The sequence below is a fragment of the Ovis canadensis genome, chromosome 6, assembly GCF_042477335.2.
Source record: "Ovis canadensis isolate MfBH-ARS-UI-01 breed Bighorn chromosome 6, ARS-UI_OviCan_v2, whole genome shotgun sequence".
NCBI classification, from domain to species: domain Eukaryota; kingdom Metazoa; phylum Chordata; class Mammalia; order Artiodactyla; family Bovidae; genus Ovis; species Ovis canadensis.
Window position 1 is genome coordinate 35,831,895 of NC_091250.1, and position 15,533 is coordinate 35,847,427.

Sequence of the window (15,533 nt, forward strand, 5' to 3'; positions counted from 1 at the left end):
TTCTTAACAGATCCCCTTTATAACTTCTGAAGGGAAAGCCTTGCAAACTGAGGTAGATACTGAACAGCTTAGCTTTTCCTTTCTTATTTGAAGTCAATGTGTTAAAAAGCAGTTATAAAAAAAAAGGTTTATGCAGTGGGACAAAAAATGGCAGATTGGGCAAGGCATAATGATACCGTGAGTCAGATTTGTGTGTATGTGTGTGTGTTAGTCGCTCAGTCACGTCCGACTCTTTGCGACCCCATGGACTGTAGCCCACCAGGCTCCTTTGTCCATGGGATTCTCCAGGCAAGAATAAGTAATAGAAAATTATTCATTTTGGACATTGATTAAAGTGCATTTCTGGTTGCTCACCTTCCATAGACTAAAAGATATTTTTTTCCTGTTAGTAAGAAAACAGTGATTTGGAGGAGCTCAGTTAATTTATAGAGATTTTTCTGGTTTTTTTTTTTTTTTTTGCAAAAATAGAGATAGAATGTAGGAAAATGGTCAATACAAACTCACTTTGGCCGGAACTTTTTTGTGAGAAAAAGGGAAAAACATCAGAATTTAATTAGGTGAAACCTATTGAACGTTCTATTGGGGGCATAACAAAGAACTCTGTGACCTAGTATACAGTGTACAATACTGAAACAATGTGATCTTAATCTTTGGACTTCACTGTTTAAAACATCTGTCAATTAATATGTACTCATTCTGATTAATAGAGCTGGTGTAGTCTGTGTTCCGTTTCAAGGAATTCTTTTTCCTCTTAGTTGTATCATTTCTGCAGTTTGCTTCAGAATTATTTTTGATAATGTGGCCTATTGACATATTTTAAAATTTTAAATTTGAGTGCCTTTAGGCACAATACTCATTCATTTGCCATAGTCTCTGCCATTCCTGTGGTTTCTGCCTTACTACACTTATTTCACTTACGTGAAACATCTGGCCTTTAGAGACATGTCACTCTTGCTCAATTTTTACATAAAGGCACAAGGCAAGCATAAAAAGGAAAAGGATAATTTCTGTCTGTTCAACCCATACCTTTTCCCATCATGCCGAGTGAGTGGGGATTCCCACAAGGCTTGGATGAGCAGATCTGAAACTGAGTGATTGTTAAATTATCCCTATGCATGGTGTCATCTCCTAGTTTTAGTTATAGCTTTCTAATTTTTCAAGTGCTATTAGTGTGTCATTTACCATAACATATTGTGAATAAAGGACTATGCTGAATTTCTGTTGAGCCACAGTCTAATGGAGATAAAGGCTTCCAGTTTTATCTAGATATTTCTCATACTTTTTTTCCCAAGGCATGCAAGAATTTTTATGCTGTTCTTTTTTTGTTGAACAAAGCAAAATAAATTAGTGGAATATAAAGATAAGAGCTGATGAGCATGCCGCTAATGGAGAAAAAGGGGTCTTTTCACAGAGTTGGTTTTTTTCCCCATCCCATCTACATTGGATGTCAATCAAAACATACCATTGGCCATTCAGTTTTTTAAAAAATGCAGTATGCTTGTGCACATCACCTACATACACCAGTTGCTTCATGTACAATAAAGGAATGGGGAAGGGGGAAATGAAAGAATAGAGAAACTATATTATAGTAGTCAGAATGTGTTGGAACCAAATTATAGTTTTCTAGTTGAAAATGTCTTCTTGATCTGGGGGAACAGAATTTTGAAGTAAAGTGTGAAAGTGAAAGTCACTTGCTCAGTCCTGTCTGACTCTGTGAACTGATGGACTATACAGTCCATGGAATTCTCCAGGCCAGAATACTGGAGTGGGTAGCCTTTCACTTCTCCAGGAGATATTCCCAACCCAGGGATCGAACCCAGGTCTCCTGCATTGCAGGCAGATTCTTTACCAGCTGAGCTGCTGCTGCTGCCGCTGCTGCTGTCGCTTCAGTCGTGTCCAACTCTGTGCGACCCCATGGACGGCAGCCCACCAGGCTCCCCCGTCCCTGGGATTCTCCAGGCAAGAACACTGGAGTGGGTTGCCATTTCCTTCTCCAATGCATGAAAGTGAAAAGTGAAAGGGAAGTCACTCAGTTGTGTCCGACTCGTAGCGACCCCATGGACTGCAGCCTACCAGGCTCCTCTGTCCATGGGATTTTCCAGGCAAGAGTACTGGAGTGGGGTGCCCCGCTACCAGGAGTAAAGTATAAAGTTCCCTTTTTAGCTGACACCTCCTGTCTGCTGCTGAAATACATTAATGGTATCTGCATCTTCCAACTGTGCAGGTATGTCTGTCTCCTTGATCGGATGCCCATCAAACTGGGATCTGATCTGTCTCTTTGACAAACCCTGTTCACAATAGGCTTTCATTAGTTTACTAAGTGGTGTATGCCTCTTAATTTTAAACTGCACCACAGAACCAACCTGCCCCACCAATTTCAAATTAATATGATCGTTGTTCTCAGTCTTGACTCATGCTTGGGGTTTTTCGTCCGCGATGGCAAGCACCGGGAGCATCCTCAGCCCCGCCTCACAGGAGAGGTACCAGGTCCGCACGGAACAAGCACACAGGCAGCACGAGGAACTGCAGAAGGAGGTGGCAGCGCTGGAGGAGGGAGAGGGCTTGTGCCTCTCAGGCTTTTTGAACTGATACCTTTGGGAATGACACATTTCTTGGGGGCCTCTTTTGCTGGAGGAGGGTCTATTACTAATGCAGTAATGTTTCCAATTATATTAATATTTTAATGAATGTCCTCAAAATGGAATGCTTAAGGTGTTTACATGGTAATAGCACTTGAAGATAAACCCTATAAACCATTATTAATTTGAAATGAAAAACTCTGAACCATTCGTGTATCATTCTGTTTAAAATTGCCCTGACCACATTCTCTTTCTCACTCTGATTTATTTTTCTTCATCAGACTTTTCACCCCTTAATTTTTGTATTTGTTTCTTTATTTGTTGTCTATCTCTTACTTCTGTGTAATCTTGTGGGCAGGGACTTGTTTCTGATTACTGTTCTGTTTTGTGGTTTACAACAGTGTCTGATATAGAATGAGAAACTTACTAAATACTGGGTGCAGGGGTCCACGCAGCCCTCTCATGCAGCTGCCGTGTTTTCTATTATGGGTATGCCCTCCCCAGTCTACCTTCAGTGTCCTCTAGCTTAGTACGTTCGGAATACAGATCCTGATGTAACTCTTCCTACTCTAAACCCTGCATTGTCTTCAGAATGACAGCTGTCCTAAGTATATCTCACTTTAACGCAATTTGCTGTTTATCTGCCTGTTCATTTTTGTTTTTAATTAAAACTTTGATCTCCTTGAGGAAAAGATCTTTGTTGCCTTCACCAACTTATCCCCTATACCTAACATGGTATCTGAAGGTGCTCAACAAATGTTTGTACAATAAAGGTATAGTAGTTTACATATGAAAAAAATGGAAGTTCAGAGGTGATATGATACTTGTTGGTGATTTTGCTGCTAGTGAGCAGCAGAATGGGACTAACTCCCTCAATCCAATGGTCTACCACTTAAAGGAGTGGATTTCTATTTTCAGTGAAAAGTATTTTTGTTTCTTCACTTGCAGATATTGAGGATGTTAAGAAATACAAACCTGGCTACTTAGAAGCTACGCTTAATTGGTTTAGATTTTATAAGATACCAGAGGGAAAACCGGAAAACCAGTTTGCTTTTAATGGAGAATTCAAGAACAAGGTGAAGTTGATAATCTTTATTTTAAAATGTACCTGTGATGTTCGTACCACATTTCTTTCACTTTGGGGGATTTCTTATGTGAATATTTGTGGATAGTATGATAACAAAAGTACTGTTTACTGACTTTTGTGTTTAAGGACATAATTTTTATTTTTAAAAAAGTTTTAGGAGCTCTAAGTAAATCAGTAAGACTGATAAATACCTGTATCCATCCATTTATCTATCAATATCTCCTTCATCTGAGGAAATAAAAGATTTCTATGATCAGTCTAACTCTGTAAATTGTAAATGAAGAAAAATCTTTCATTTTACTCTTCTGGAGAGGAGGGAGTTACTTACCATTAATGCAAATCCAAAGGGGCTTCCCTCCTAAGTGTTCATTCTATCATGACTGAATTCAACTACTTAACAGTTAACAAAGTATTTGAATTGTCTTACTGTCAGAGGGTTTTTATATTAGAAAACCACAAAGTTACCAATAAGCGGCTCCAATACGACACAAATGGAGAAAATGGACCAGAATTAAAGTCTAAAACTATTAGACTACTTCTTTTATTTATTTATTTTTACTACTTTTAAACGTATTGCCACTATGCAAGTTTCACATTATAAACCAGCCTTTAAGTGGGTACTAATAAATACAGTGTGTTTTGTAAGTAAAGTAAGCCATGGTCATCAAAACTTACAAAATTACAGTAAGTATTTTGTTATATAAGAGCTTATTGCTGAACCCAGTATTTTTTAAAAGGTTTATTAACCCTTAAGATCTTGAGGGCTTTGTCTAGGATTTATTAAATATGGATATAAAACTACTAGGCTGTGATCTCTCACATAAAAATAAAATACTAAAAATTTCTAAAATAGATTATTTTTTTCTTTTTCCTCTAATATATGTGTTGTATTTTATGTTTGAAACAATACACATTTCAAACCTATGTGTACCTTTGTGGCCCCTTATTGCCTTGGGGTTGGACTGCCAAGTCATTCCATGAATTTATAAAAGAATGAGGTAGTTTGAGAATTTTGGGGGTTTGATTTTGACAAACATTCATTTTTTTCTGAATGAAGACTGGGTCATTTATGCATCCCTTTAGAAAATGATCACTATATGCATTGCTTTTTATCACTGCTGTTTAATAGAGCCTAATGCAGGAAAATTGAATCATGTATCTTCAACATGGTTGAAAAGATGGCTCTAGGCTGTAATCTAGATTTTTTTTTTCATGCTGACTGCTTAAAGCAGGTACTGGAATCTGTTTTAATAATCAAAATTATCTGAATAATATAGTTAAAAATCTTTCCATGTATTTTCCAAATAATAAATTGACTTTTTGTCACATACTTTAGGATTCTCCCCTACACCACCTCACCAAGCATTAAGCCGTCTCCTTCATCTCGGGCAACAGCAGACCTGAGGGAAAGTTTTCTTCTCAGAAGTACATTTGCCATCATTTTCTTCACATCATAATGTGTTTAGTTGTCACTGAAAAAGAGAGGAGCTAGTAGGACTTAGTTAATACATAAGGGCTCTGCGTGAAGAGATTCAGCAGCATTTGGGGGGAAAAAATAAAAATGTTCTTCTTTGAAAAAATAAAGCAAGTTTTCCTTAAGTGGTCTTACTAGATATGTATCTATTGGTGAGTTGTCATTTTTAGACACTATATGAATTCACGCTAAGAAAAAGATTTTTAAAATGTTGAGGTTTATTACCTTCAGACAGTGGATAGCCTAAAATGATTATTCAATTAAACTACTTGCAGCATTGTTGATGATGAAATTATTAACTTTGTGCCTATGTACAATCTAGATAGTAAGCTCTTTGGTTTACATGAAACAATCTTATTTGTTCTTTCAGCAACGCTATGATTTAAATCAGGGGTTGGCAACTTTTTCTGTAAGAGCAGATAGGAAATATTTTAGACCTGCAGGCCGTGTGTTCTCTGTCACAGCTATTCAGCTCTTCCTTTGTAGCACTAATGCAGTCAGGGGCCATGCACAAATGCATGGATGGACATGGCTGTGCTCAGTAAAACTTTATTTACAAAATCATGTGGCAGGCTGGATTTGACCCAAAGGCCCAAGTGTGCCAGCTCCTGATTTTCATCACATTCCATCTTAAAGAAGAAGAAATTAAAACAATGAGATTGAATAATCTGCGCAAAGTCACACAGCTGGTAAATAAGGATGTGAGAACTTATACTTAGGTTTGCCTGACTTCAGAGCTCATGTTCTTAATAATTAACTGTCAGTCTATGACTAGTTCCAAGTTATTATTAATAGTATAATGATGTGATTGCTATGTCTGTTTTTGGTTTTTAACCAGGCTTTTGCTCTTGAAGTCATTAAATCTACTCACGAATGTTGGAAAGCCTTGCTTATGGACAAGTGTGATGGTGGGGCTATAAATTGGTAAGAATTTGTCTTTTCTATGTAGTGTTAATTTTTATTATTAATTGGTAGTAAAGAGCCATATGATACTACTCAGATCTTTTGTTTGTTTCTTTTAAACAGAATTGCATTTTTTTTTTCTCATTTAAAAAGTGTTTAAAGAACACCTATTTGGAAAGCATTGCCAAATACTGGGCACTATGAAATTAGAAATTGACATGATCACTTTTCTCAAGGGATTTATAGTTTAGTAGGGAATATTGTCAAGTAAACAAGCATTTACTCACAATGAATTGTGATATATGCAAAGGTGGAGCAAAAGACAGTGATTTTTCAACATGCAGACATATGATTATTTAATTTATTTGTATGTACTACGTCATTTCTTGGTAAGAGTAAAAAGAGGCCCACTTATCCAACATGATCTGGGTCACCAGCTAATTAATTAAGGGGAATCAAACAAATGTAAGATGTATAACAAACATTTTATTTTACTTTAAAACATTTAAATGTATGTTTATTTATCAATCTGTGGATATAAGGCTAAGACTTTTTCTGTAGAGATTCCATCTAGACTGTATAACAGAATAATATAATAGACTATATAATGGAGATTAAAGATCAAATCCTGCAATCTTTATACTCCATATACTTAAAAACCTGTGTTAGTTTTTAGGATTCTTTTTATCTAACCTTTTACGCTTGTCTTGGTGATGGTTTAGTTGCTAAGTTGTGTCCGACTCTTGTGACCCCATGGACTGTAGCCCACCAGGCTCCTCTATCCATGGGATTTTCCAGACAAGAATACTGGGGTGGATTGCCATTTCCTCCTCCAGGGGATCTTCCCAACCCAGGAATCGAATCCAGGTCTCCTACATTTCATGCAGATTGTTTACTGACTGAGCTACGAGGGAAGCCCTTATAACCGGCCCACACCTAATTTAACACCCAAGTTTTTATAGTGGCTCAGTGGTAAAGAACCGCCTGGCAATGCGCAAGATGCAAGTTCAGTCTCTGTGTCAGGAAGATCTCCTGGAGAAGGAAATGGCACCCCACTCCAGCACTCTTGCCTGGAAAATCCCATGGACGGAGGAGCCTGGTGGGCTACAGTCCACAGGGTCATAAAGAGTTGGGCATGACTTAGTGACTAAACACCAACAGCAGAGCCTCGACAGTGTTTACAGCCTCAGTAGTTTTAGAGCCACTTGATGACCATAGAAGTAATTCTGTTTCCACATTCCCTTAATCAGTGAGTATACATATAGCTTAAATTATGAAGTTATAATAACAGAGGCAACTGACATAAAAGATTTGAACATGAGAACAACTGACTCTTGGTAAGCCTAACTAACAAGCAAAAATACAGTCTCTCTGGCTAGCAGAATCCTACCCAAGTTCACCGTCCTCTTTGAATCAGAAAATGGGAAGCCGTTTATTCTTTCAGTAAGTACTGATTGAGAGTCTCCTGCCAGGTACAGTGAATATAGTCCTTGTGCTCTTCGAGCCCAAGGTCTGGGAATCAAGAGGGAAATCATTAAAAAAAAAAAAAAAAGAAAGAAAAGAAATCATTAGACCAAAGTAATAGGGGATAAAGAATTAGTCTCAGGGAATGTTTTATCCAAGTTCAGAGGCTTACCTTATAAATGCTTGGGCATTATAGCTTCAGATTCTATTGCTCTCTTTTTAAAAAATTTTAGTTATAGATAATTTACAATATTACATTAGTTTCTGCTGTACATCAGAATATATCAGTTGATGTATGTATCCTTCCTTTTTTAGATTCTTTTCCCTTATAGCTCATTACAGAGTATTGAGAAGAGTTCCGTATGTTTTACAGTAGGTCCTTAACTAGTTATCTGTTTTATATATAGTAGTGTGTCTAGGTCAATACCAGTCTCCCAGTTTATCCCTCCTTCCCCTCAACTCCTGCTTTCCCTGGTGGTAACCAGAAGTTTGTTTTCTACATCTGTGACTGTTTCTGTTTTGTAAATAAGTTTAATTCTGTCATTTTAAAAATTCCGTATTTAAGGAATGTCATATGATGTTTTTTCTTGTCTGACACTCCACTCAGTATGATAGTCTCTACTTGTCCATTCATAATATGACACATGGCATTATTTCACTTTTTCTGTGACTGAGCAATATTCCATTGTATATACGTACCATATCTTTACCCATTCCTCTGGCAGTGGGTATTTAGGTTGCTTCTGTGTCATCAGAATTCAGTTTCTCTTGCAGGCTATGACTCTGTGGACTTCATCTTCTTCTATTTTTCTTTTGTAGAACACTCTTTTTTCAGCACCGTTTTAAAAGTTAATTATTTCTAACATAAATATTGCAGTTTATTAACAAGAAAACTGGGTATAAATTAAATGTCATCTAGCCGTTGCCATCCTCGTAACTAGTAGACTGAATTCTTCTTTCTGGCCAGATATCCTAAGTGATTTATTAATCCGATGGCTCCCAGGTGGCCCTTGTGGTAAAGAATCTGCCTGCCAATGCTGGGGACACAGGAGACATGAGTTTAATCCCTGGGTTGGGAAGATCCCCTGAGGGAGGAAATGGCAATCCACTCCAGTGTTCTTGTCTGGAGAATCCCATGGACAGAGGAGCCTGGTGGCCTACAGTCTGTGGGTTTGCAAAGAGTCGAATACGAATAAGCACATGCAGACACACACACACACACACACAGACAGACACACACACACACACACCCCCCTCTAAAAAGACGGGTTTCTGATTGTTCAAAGAGGTATTTGCTTGCTGTTTGCTTTCATTTCCTTCCTAATGGTACTTTCTGAAAACCTTTTGCAGTCTTTGATGGGGCTTATATGGTTCCAGGATTTTTGAGCTGCACATTTAGAGAGCATCTCTGATTAGTTTTTCTATAGTTTGATATCGTTCCTTCTATGCTGATTCTAATTGTCTTTACTCTGAGAGTAAATTTATTTATATGCTCTGAAGTCATTTTACTTGTAGCCTCCTAGGAATGATATAGATTACATTAAGAATTGACATTTATTGAACTGTATGCTATTTTTTAGGTTATGTGAGCTCTATATGTATCATCTAATTAATATTCACCAGAACTCTGTAAGACACACATAATTTTTGTACCCATTTTACATATGAGGAAATTGAGGTCAAGTAGAGATTATGATCTATTGATAGTGTCTAAGTGTTGGATTTAATCCAGACTTTAAACATATCCTCTTAATAGCTATATTCTTTCTGTTTTCAAAGAATACAGCAAAATTAATTTATTTAGCTAAAAAATGGTATAAGTCCTGGATGTAAATTTTATGCATCTAGATAATTTAAAGTCAAAATCTTCAGAATTTTAACTCATTTTTGTCCACATTTTTAAAAATTTTTTGTTACTACCTGATTTGTAAAATATATTTATACTTAAGTTTTTCTTTAATTTGTCTTTACCTATGAATTGCTTCTCTCTAGAAAGGAAGTGAAAAGCAAAGGAGAAAAGGAAAGATATATCCATTTGAATGTAGAGTTCTAAACAATAGCAAGGAGAAATAAAGCCTTCCTCAGCAATCAATGCAAAGAAATAGAGGAAAATAATAGAATGGGAAAGACTAGAGATCTCTTCAAGAAGATTAGAGATACCAAGGAAACATTTCATGCAAAGATGGGCTCGATAAAGGACAGAAATGGCATGGATCTGACAGAAGCAGAAGATATTAAGAAGAGGTGGCAAGAATACACAGACACCTAGAGCCAGACATCCTGGAATGTGAAGTCAAGTGGGCCTTAGAAAGCATCATTACGAACAAAGCTAGTGGAGGTGATGGAATTCCAGTTGAGCTATTTCAAATCCTGAAAGATGACGCTGTGAAAGTGCTGCACTCAGTATGCCAGCAAATTTGGAAAACTCAGCAGTAGCCGCAGGACTGGAAAAGGTCAGTTTTCATTCCAATCCCAAAGAAAGGCAATGCAAAGAAAGCTCAAACTACCACACAATTGTAGTCATCTCACACGCTAGTAAAGTGATGCTCAAAATTCTCCAAGTCAGGCTTCAGCAATACATGAACCGTAAACTTCCTGATGTTCAAGCTGGTTTTAGAAAAGGCAGAGGAACCAGAGATCAAATTGCCAACATCTGCTGGATCATCAAAAAAGCAAGAGAGTTCCAGAAAAACATCTGTTTCTGCTTTATTGACTATGCCAAAGCCTTTGACTGTGTGGATCACAATAAACTGTGGAAAATTCTGAAAGAGAGGGGAATACTAGACCACCTGACCTGCCTCTTGAGAAACCTATATGCAGGTCAGGAAGCAACAGTTAGAACTAGACATAGAACAACAGACTGGTTCCAAACAGGAAAAGGAGTACGTCAAGGCTTTATATTGTCACCCTGCTTATTTAACTTCTATGCAGAGTACATCATGAGAAATGCTGGGCTGGAAGAAACACAAGCTGGAATCAAGATTGCCAGGAGAAATATCAATAATGTCAGATATGCATTTGACACCACCCTTATGGCAGAAAGTGAAGAGGAACTAAAAAGCCTCTTGATGAAAGTGAAAGAGGAGAGTGAAAAAGTTGGCTTAAAGCTCAACATTCAGAAAACGAAGATCATGGCATCTGGTCCCATCACTTCATGGGAAATAGATGGGGAAACAGTGGCTGACTTTTTTTTTCTGGGCTCCAAAATCACTGCAGATGGTGATTGCAGCCATGAAATTAAAAGATGCTTACTCCTTGGAAGGACAGTTATGACCAACCTAGACAGCATATTAAAAAGCAGAGACCTTACGTTGCCAACAAAGGTTCGTCTAGTCAGTGCTGTGGTTTTTCCAGTGGTCATGTATGGATATGAGAGTTGGACTGTGAAGAAAGCTGAGCACTGAAGAATTGATGCTTTTGAATTGTGGTGTCGGAGAAGACTCTTGAGAGACCCTTGGACTGCAAGGAGATCCAATCCATCCTAAAGGAGACCAGTCCTGGGTGTTCACTGGAAGGACTGATGTTGAAACTGAAACTCCAATACTTTGGCCACCTGATGCAAACAGCTGACTCATTGGAAAAGACCCTGATGCTGGGAGGAATTCGGGGGCAGGAGGAGAAGGGGATGACAGAGGATGAGATGGTTGGATGGCATCATCAACTCGATGGACATGGATTTGGGTGGACTCCGGGAGTTGGTGCTGGACGGGGAGGCTTGGCGTGCTGCGGTTCATGGGGTCGCAAAGAGTCAGACACGACTGAGCGACTGAACTGAAGTGAACTCAGTTCCTTCAGTGTACTGTGTTATTGGTTACCAAACCTTCCCACCTTCCTTTTTCACCTGTTCTCTCCATATAAATAGGTTTAAGTCTGAACTGAAGGCCATGTTTATCGCAGTAGTTCTCTCAAACAGTGTGTATAGTACAGCACAGTTACCTAGGGAAAGCACTAGAAAGCTCATTTGTTGTCCTCTTCTTTAAATCTGATGAGTTAGGATCTTTGAGGAGAAGGATCTAAGTACCAGTATGTTTTAGAAGCTCCCTGGCTTCTGCTGAGCTGTTTTGCTTAACAACTATAAAATCTAAATTTTTCGAAGAGGAAACAATTGGCCCCTCTTGCCACACAGCCTCATTTCCCATCACTTCTTGCCTTTTATTTCATGTTCCAGTAACTTAGAACCACATGTCACTCCTCACAAACACCATGCTTTTATTGATCTCTGAGGCATTTCTCATTTGTCTCCTTTGCCATGATTTTCTTCTCACTTCTCACTGGCTGGCTTACTCATCTGTTAAAACTTTGTTTTGACTTCGCTTTCTCTACGAAACTTTCCCTCATCCTAGCCTTGTGCTCTCTAAGGTGCCATTATACCTAGCTAAAAGTGCTATTCCTTGCCCTCTGTATAGTCTTATCACTGCATTTATTCATTAACTGCTTATTTTATGAATTTGTCTCCTCCTGAGTATTTCTTCAAACATAGATGAATGTCTAAAGATTCATATTTGTATTCATCTTTATATTCTTCATAAATATTCATATTTATATCCTACATGCCTGACATGTAATAGCCACTTAGTAAATACATGTTGGAGTGATTGTTGGATAATATTTTAAAGTAAAAAAACATATGTTAGGTGTTAAGTCCAGTAGTAACTCTTCTCTTTTAGGAGCCCTGCATTTACTAAATTACTTAATTCTGTTTTTCCCAATAAGTTTTATTGTTAGTTTTATTCTTTTTCCCCACTGCTTACTGTTTACTCTAGAAGCTGCATATTTCTTTTAGCAGGGATAGTTAAGTTATTTCTGCTTTACTAAAAGCAACTTGAAATTCTCTGGAGGAAAAATACAGTTTTTTTGTCATTTGGTTTTATTATTCTTCAACTCTTCTCAGATTCTCTTTAGTCATGATTTATATATCTATCTTATTCTTAAGAAATCAGGACTGTACTCTTCATTTCATTTTTTATGTGCATAATTAACTGTAGCCTCACCTGTGTTCTCATATCACTGCTTTCCGCACCTCTAGGAAGAACTTGGAGTGTTTTATTAGTTTTTTTATGATCTAAATTGAGTTTGTATTTTAGCCCTAGTGATAGGACTTGGCACACAGTAGGTAGTTTGAACATGCTTACTGAATGAAAAAAATTATATAAATATTTATATGACATCTTCAACATATGTATATATGTTTTTTCATATATATGTATATTGTTCCAAATTATTTATGTCTTGAAGCTGTTTCTACCTTTCCAGAGAAAGATATGTTTAGTCCATATGTAACTCCAGTTCTTTAAGCTTTATGTAGATTTACATCAATGCTAGCTTTCTTCAATGAACTCTGGAGGTTATGGTCCCAAATCGTCGTCATTTGTATCTCTTTAAATTTTCTTTCTCCTTTGTCCTTGACTGTTTTGCTTTAGAAAGAAAAACCTTGACCATTCTGAATCTTGGACCCTGTCCTTGGGGATTTGCATGAGTGTGGGCCTTTGTCTGATTTGATTGTCTTGAAGAAAATAATTTTCTCTTTACTAAAATTTCATATTGCTGGTCCTGTAAATTTCATCTTTTAGATTTTTTTTTTATTATTTGCAGGTAACTTTCTCTTTCTGTTTCTTTGTATTTAATCACTAATTTTCCTTATTATATATCTGTTAGTATATTTTTAAAATTATTTGTAAGTGAAATTTGGTTTGTTGGGCATAGAAATTTTGAGGTTGTTGATCTTTTGCGCTAGTATGTCTGCTTGTTTTGGTCAGCAAATGATGTAGTCAGCAAAGGCTATGCGATGATTATAAATTTAGAGCAAAATATTGAATGTCTTGCTATTAAAAGGGAAGCAGCGCACTCTTCCTTGTGATGATGACGATTTTTGGCTGCACTGCATAGCATGTGGGATCTTAGTTTCTCAGCCAGCTATCAGACCTGTGGCCCTTGCATAAGAAGCGTGTCGTCTGACCCACTGGACTGCCAAGGAAGTTCCCCTGAGTCTTTATTTTTAATCTCATTTATAGTAAGCACCATCAGTTTAGTCATCTTTCCTTGAAGGGATTATACTACTTTTCCTCCTGTAGGGCATAGACATAGCTAGAAAGAACCCTGAACATTTTAATGTCCAGGGAGGTTCCATGGTTCAGTATTGTGTCCCCAGCATTTAAAAATGTCCTAAATATGTTGGTATAAGAATACTTTTTTGAATCAATCAATAAATATGAATCAGTATAAATTTTTATATAAGGGCCAGTTCAGAAGAAATAAAAATATTTCTTGATAACTTGCCTTTTATCATACCTTCAAACATCCAGAGTAGATCCTGAGGAAAGCATATTGCAACCCAGGTTATATTCTTCATTAACTAGAAGGATGTTAGTGAGGAAGGTGGCACTATTTGTCGCAATAAAGTGCTGTTATTGTTGTTTACTATTGCAGCAGTAGTAACAAGGGGCTTTGTTACTTCTTATCTCTCCTCTTTTGTATGTTACATATCATGCAAGAATCTCCTAAGTCCATTTGAATATACCTTCCATTTCATTCCTAAGACAGCCATGCTAATAACTTGTCCAGGGTGAAAAATAGTAAAGCCTATTGACTTTCCTAGGTTTTGCTGGTTACTTGTCGAGATATTTTATTGGGGATATTTTTTAACTTACTCGGTTTTTAAAATTGACGGTACTGGCTTGAATATTTTTTCTTGCCTAACATTTCTGTTGATGGCTTTGCTTTGTTGTGGGAGTAGAAGTTTACTTTAGAAATAGGTTATCAGATTTAACATAAAAATACAGGAGACCCACTCAAATCTAAATTTCAGACTTTAATCTAAATGTCTCATGCAATAGTTGGGACATATTTATACAAGAAAATAAGTTGCTATTTATCTGAATTTCAGACTTAACTGGATTTTCTGTATTTTATCTGACAACCATTTTTACAGAAGACTCCCTTTTCTCTCATCATCATTTTCCCAGAATCCCCACTGAATGTTTCCCTTTGGTGTAGTTATAGTGTTAAAAACCTTGTGTTGTTGTTGTTCGGTTGCTAAGTCGTGCCCGACTCTTTGTGACCCCGTGAACTGCAGCACGCCAGGCTTCTCTGTCCTTCACTATCTCCCTGAATTTGCTCAGACTCATGTCCATTGAGTCAGTGACGCCATCCAACCGTTTCATGCTTTGTCACCTCCTTCTCTTTCCCTCAGTCTTTCCCAGCATCAGGGTCTTTTCCAATGAATCAGCTCTTCGCATCAGGTGGCCAAAGTATTGGAGCTTCAGCATCAGTTTTTCCAATGAATATTCATTATTGATTTCCTTTAGAATTGACTGATTTGATCTCCTTGCTGTCTAAGGAACTCTCAAGAGTCTTCCCCAGTACAGCAGTCAAAAACATCAATTCTTTGGTGATCGGCCTTCCTGATGGTCCAGCTCTCACACCTGCGCATGACTACTGGAAAAACCATAGCTTTGACTAGACAGACCTTTGTCAGCAAAGTGTTATCTCTGCTTTCTAATATACTGTCTAGGTTTATCATAGCTATTCTTCCAAGGAGTAAACATCTTTTAATTCTGTGGCTGCAGTCACTGTCTGCATTGATTTTGAAGCCCAAGAAAATGAAATCTGACGCTGTTTCCACATTTTACCCATCTGTTTGCCATGAAGTGCATAGGACTGGATGCCATGTGTATATACGTAAGACCTTTTATGTAGCATATTTATTATACACCATGCTTTCTTCAGAGGAGTAGCACTTAAGACTTTGCAGTGTCTGGTTTTTTGCCTTGTTCCTTTTAAATTTAGATTTTCTTTAGAGAAACCTCTCATGTATAAGACCTTACCTTTTTCAGTTTTTAGCTTACTTAAACAAGGGCTGTGGAGAAGAGAGTAGTTTAGTCTTAAAGATGATAATGCCAGCTTTCATCAAACATCAACATTCATGCAAGGAATGAAAACAAATTCTACATTGAGTCTGAGTAGAAAGCAAAATGACCACTTTCATAATCACTGTGTACCCAGTATCTGATTATAGACAGATATAGTT

The 15,533-nt window shown here is 37.3% G+C and overlaps 1 protein-coding gene and 1 pseudogene across 10 annotated transcripts in view; one reads left to right on the forward strand and one right to left on the reverse strand.

Annotated features, from left to right (window-relative positions):
- Nucleotides 1–15,533, forward strand: part of PPA2 (inorganic pyrophosphatase 2) — a 117,632-nt gene that overhangs the window by 63,018 nt on the left and 39,081 nt on the right. For all 10 annotated transcript variants that reach the window (XR_011257654.1, XR_011257655.1, XR_011257656.1 and 7 more), the window contains 2 exons: nucleotides 3,528–3,655; nucleotides 5,979–6,064. Coding sequence is in view for 7 of the 10 variants with exons in the window: in XM_069593570.1 (XP_069449671.1) it covers nucleotides 3,528–3,655; nucleotides 5,979–6,064 (214 nt within the window). In the remaining 3 variants the exon portion in view is untranslated. The remainder of the gene's footprint in view (nucleotides 1–3,527; nucleotides 3,656–5,978; nucleotides 6,065–15,533) is intronic.
- Nucleotides 2,160–2,609, reverse strand: LOC138442821 (small ubiquitin-related modifier 2 pseudogene; annotated as a pseudogene).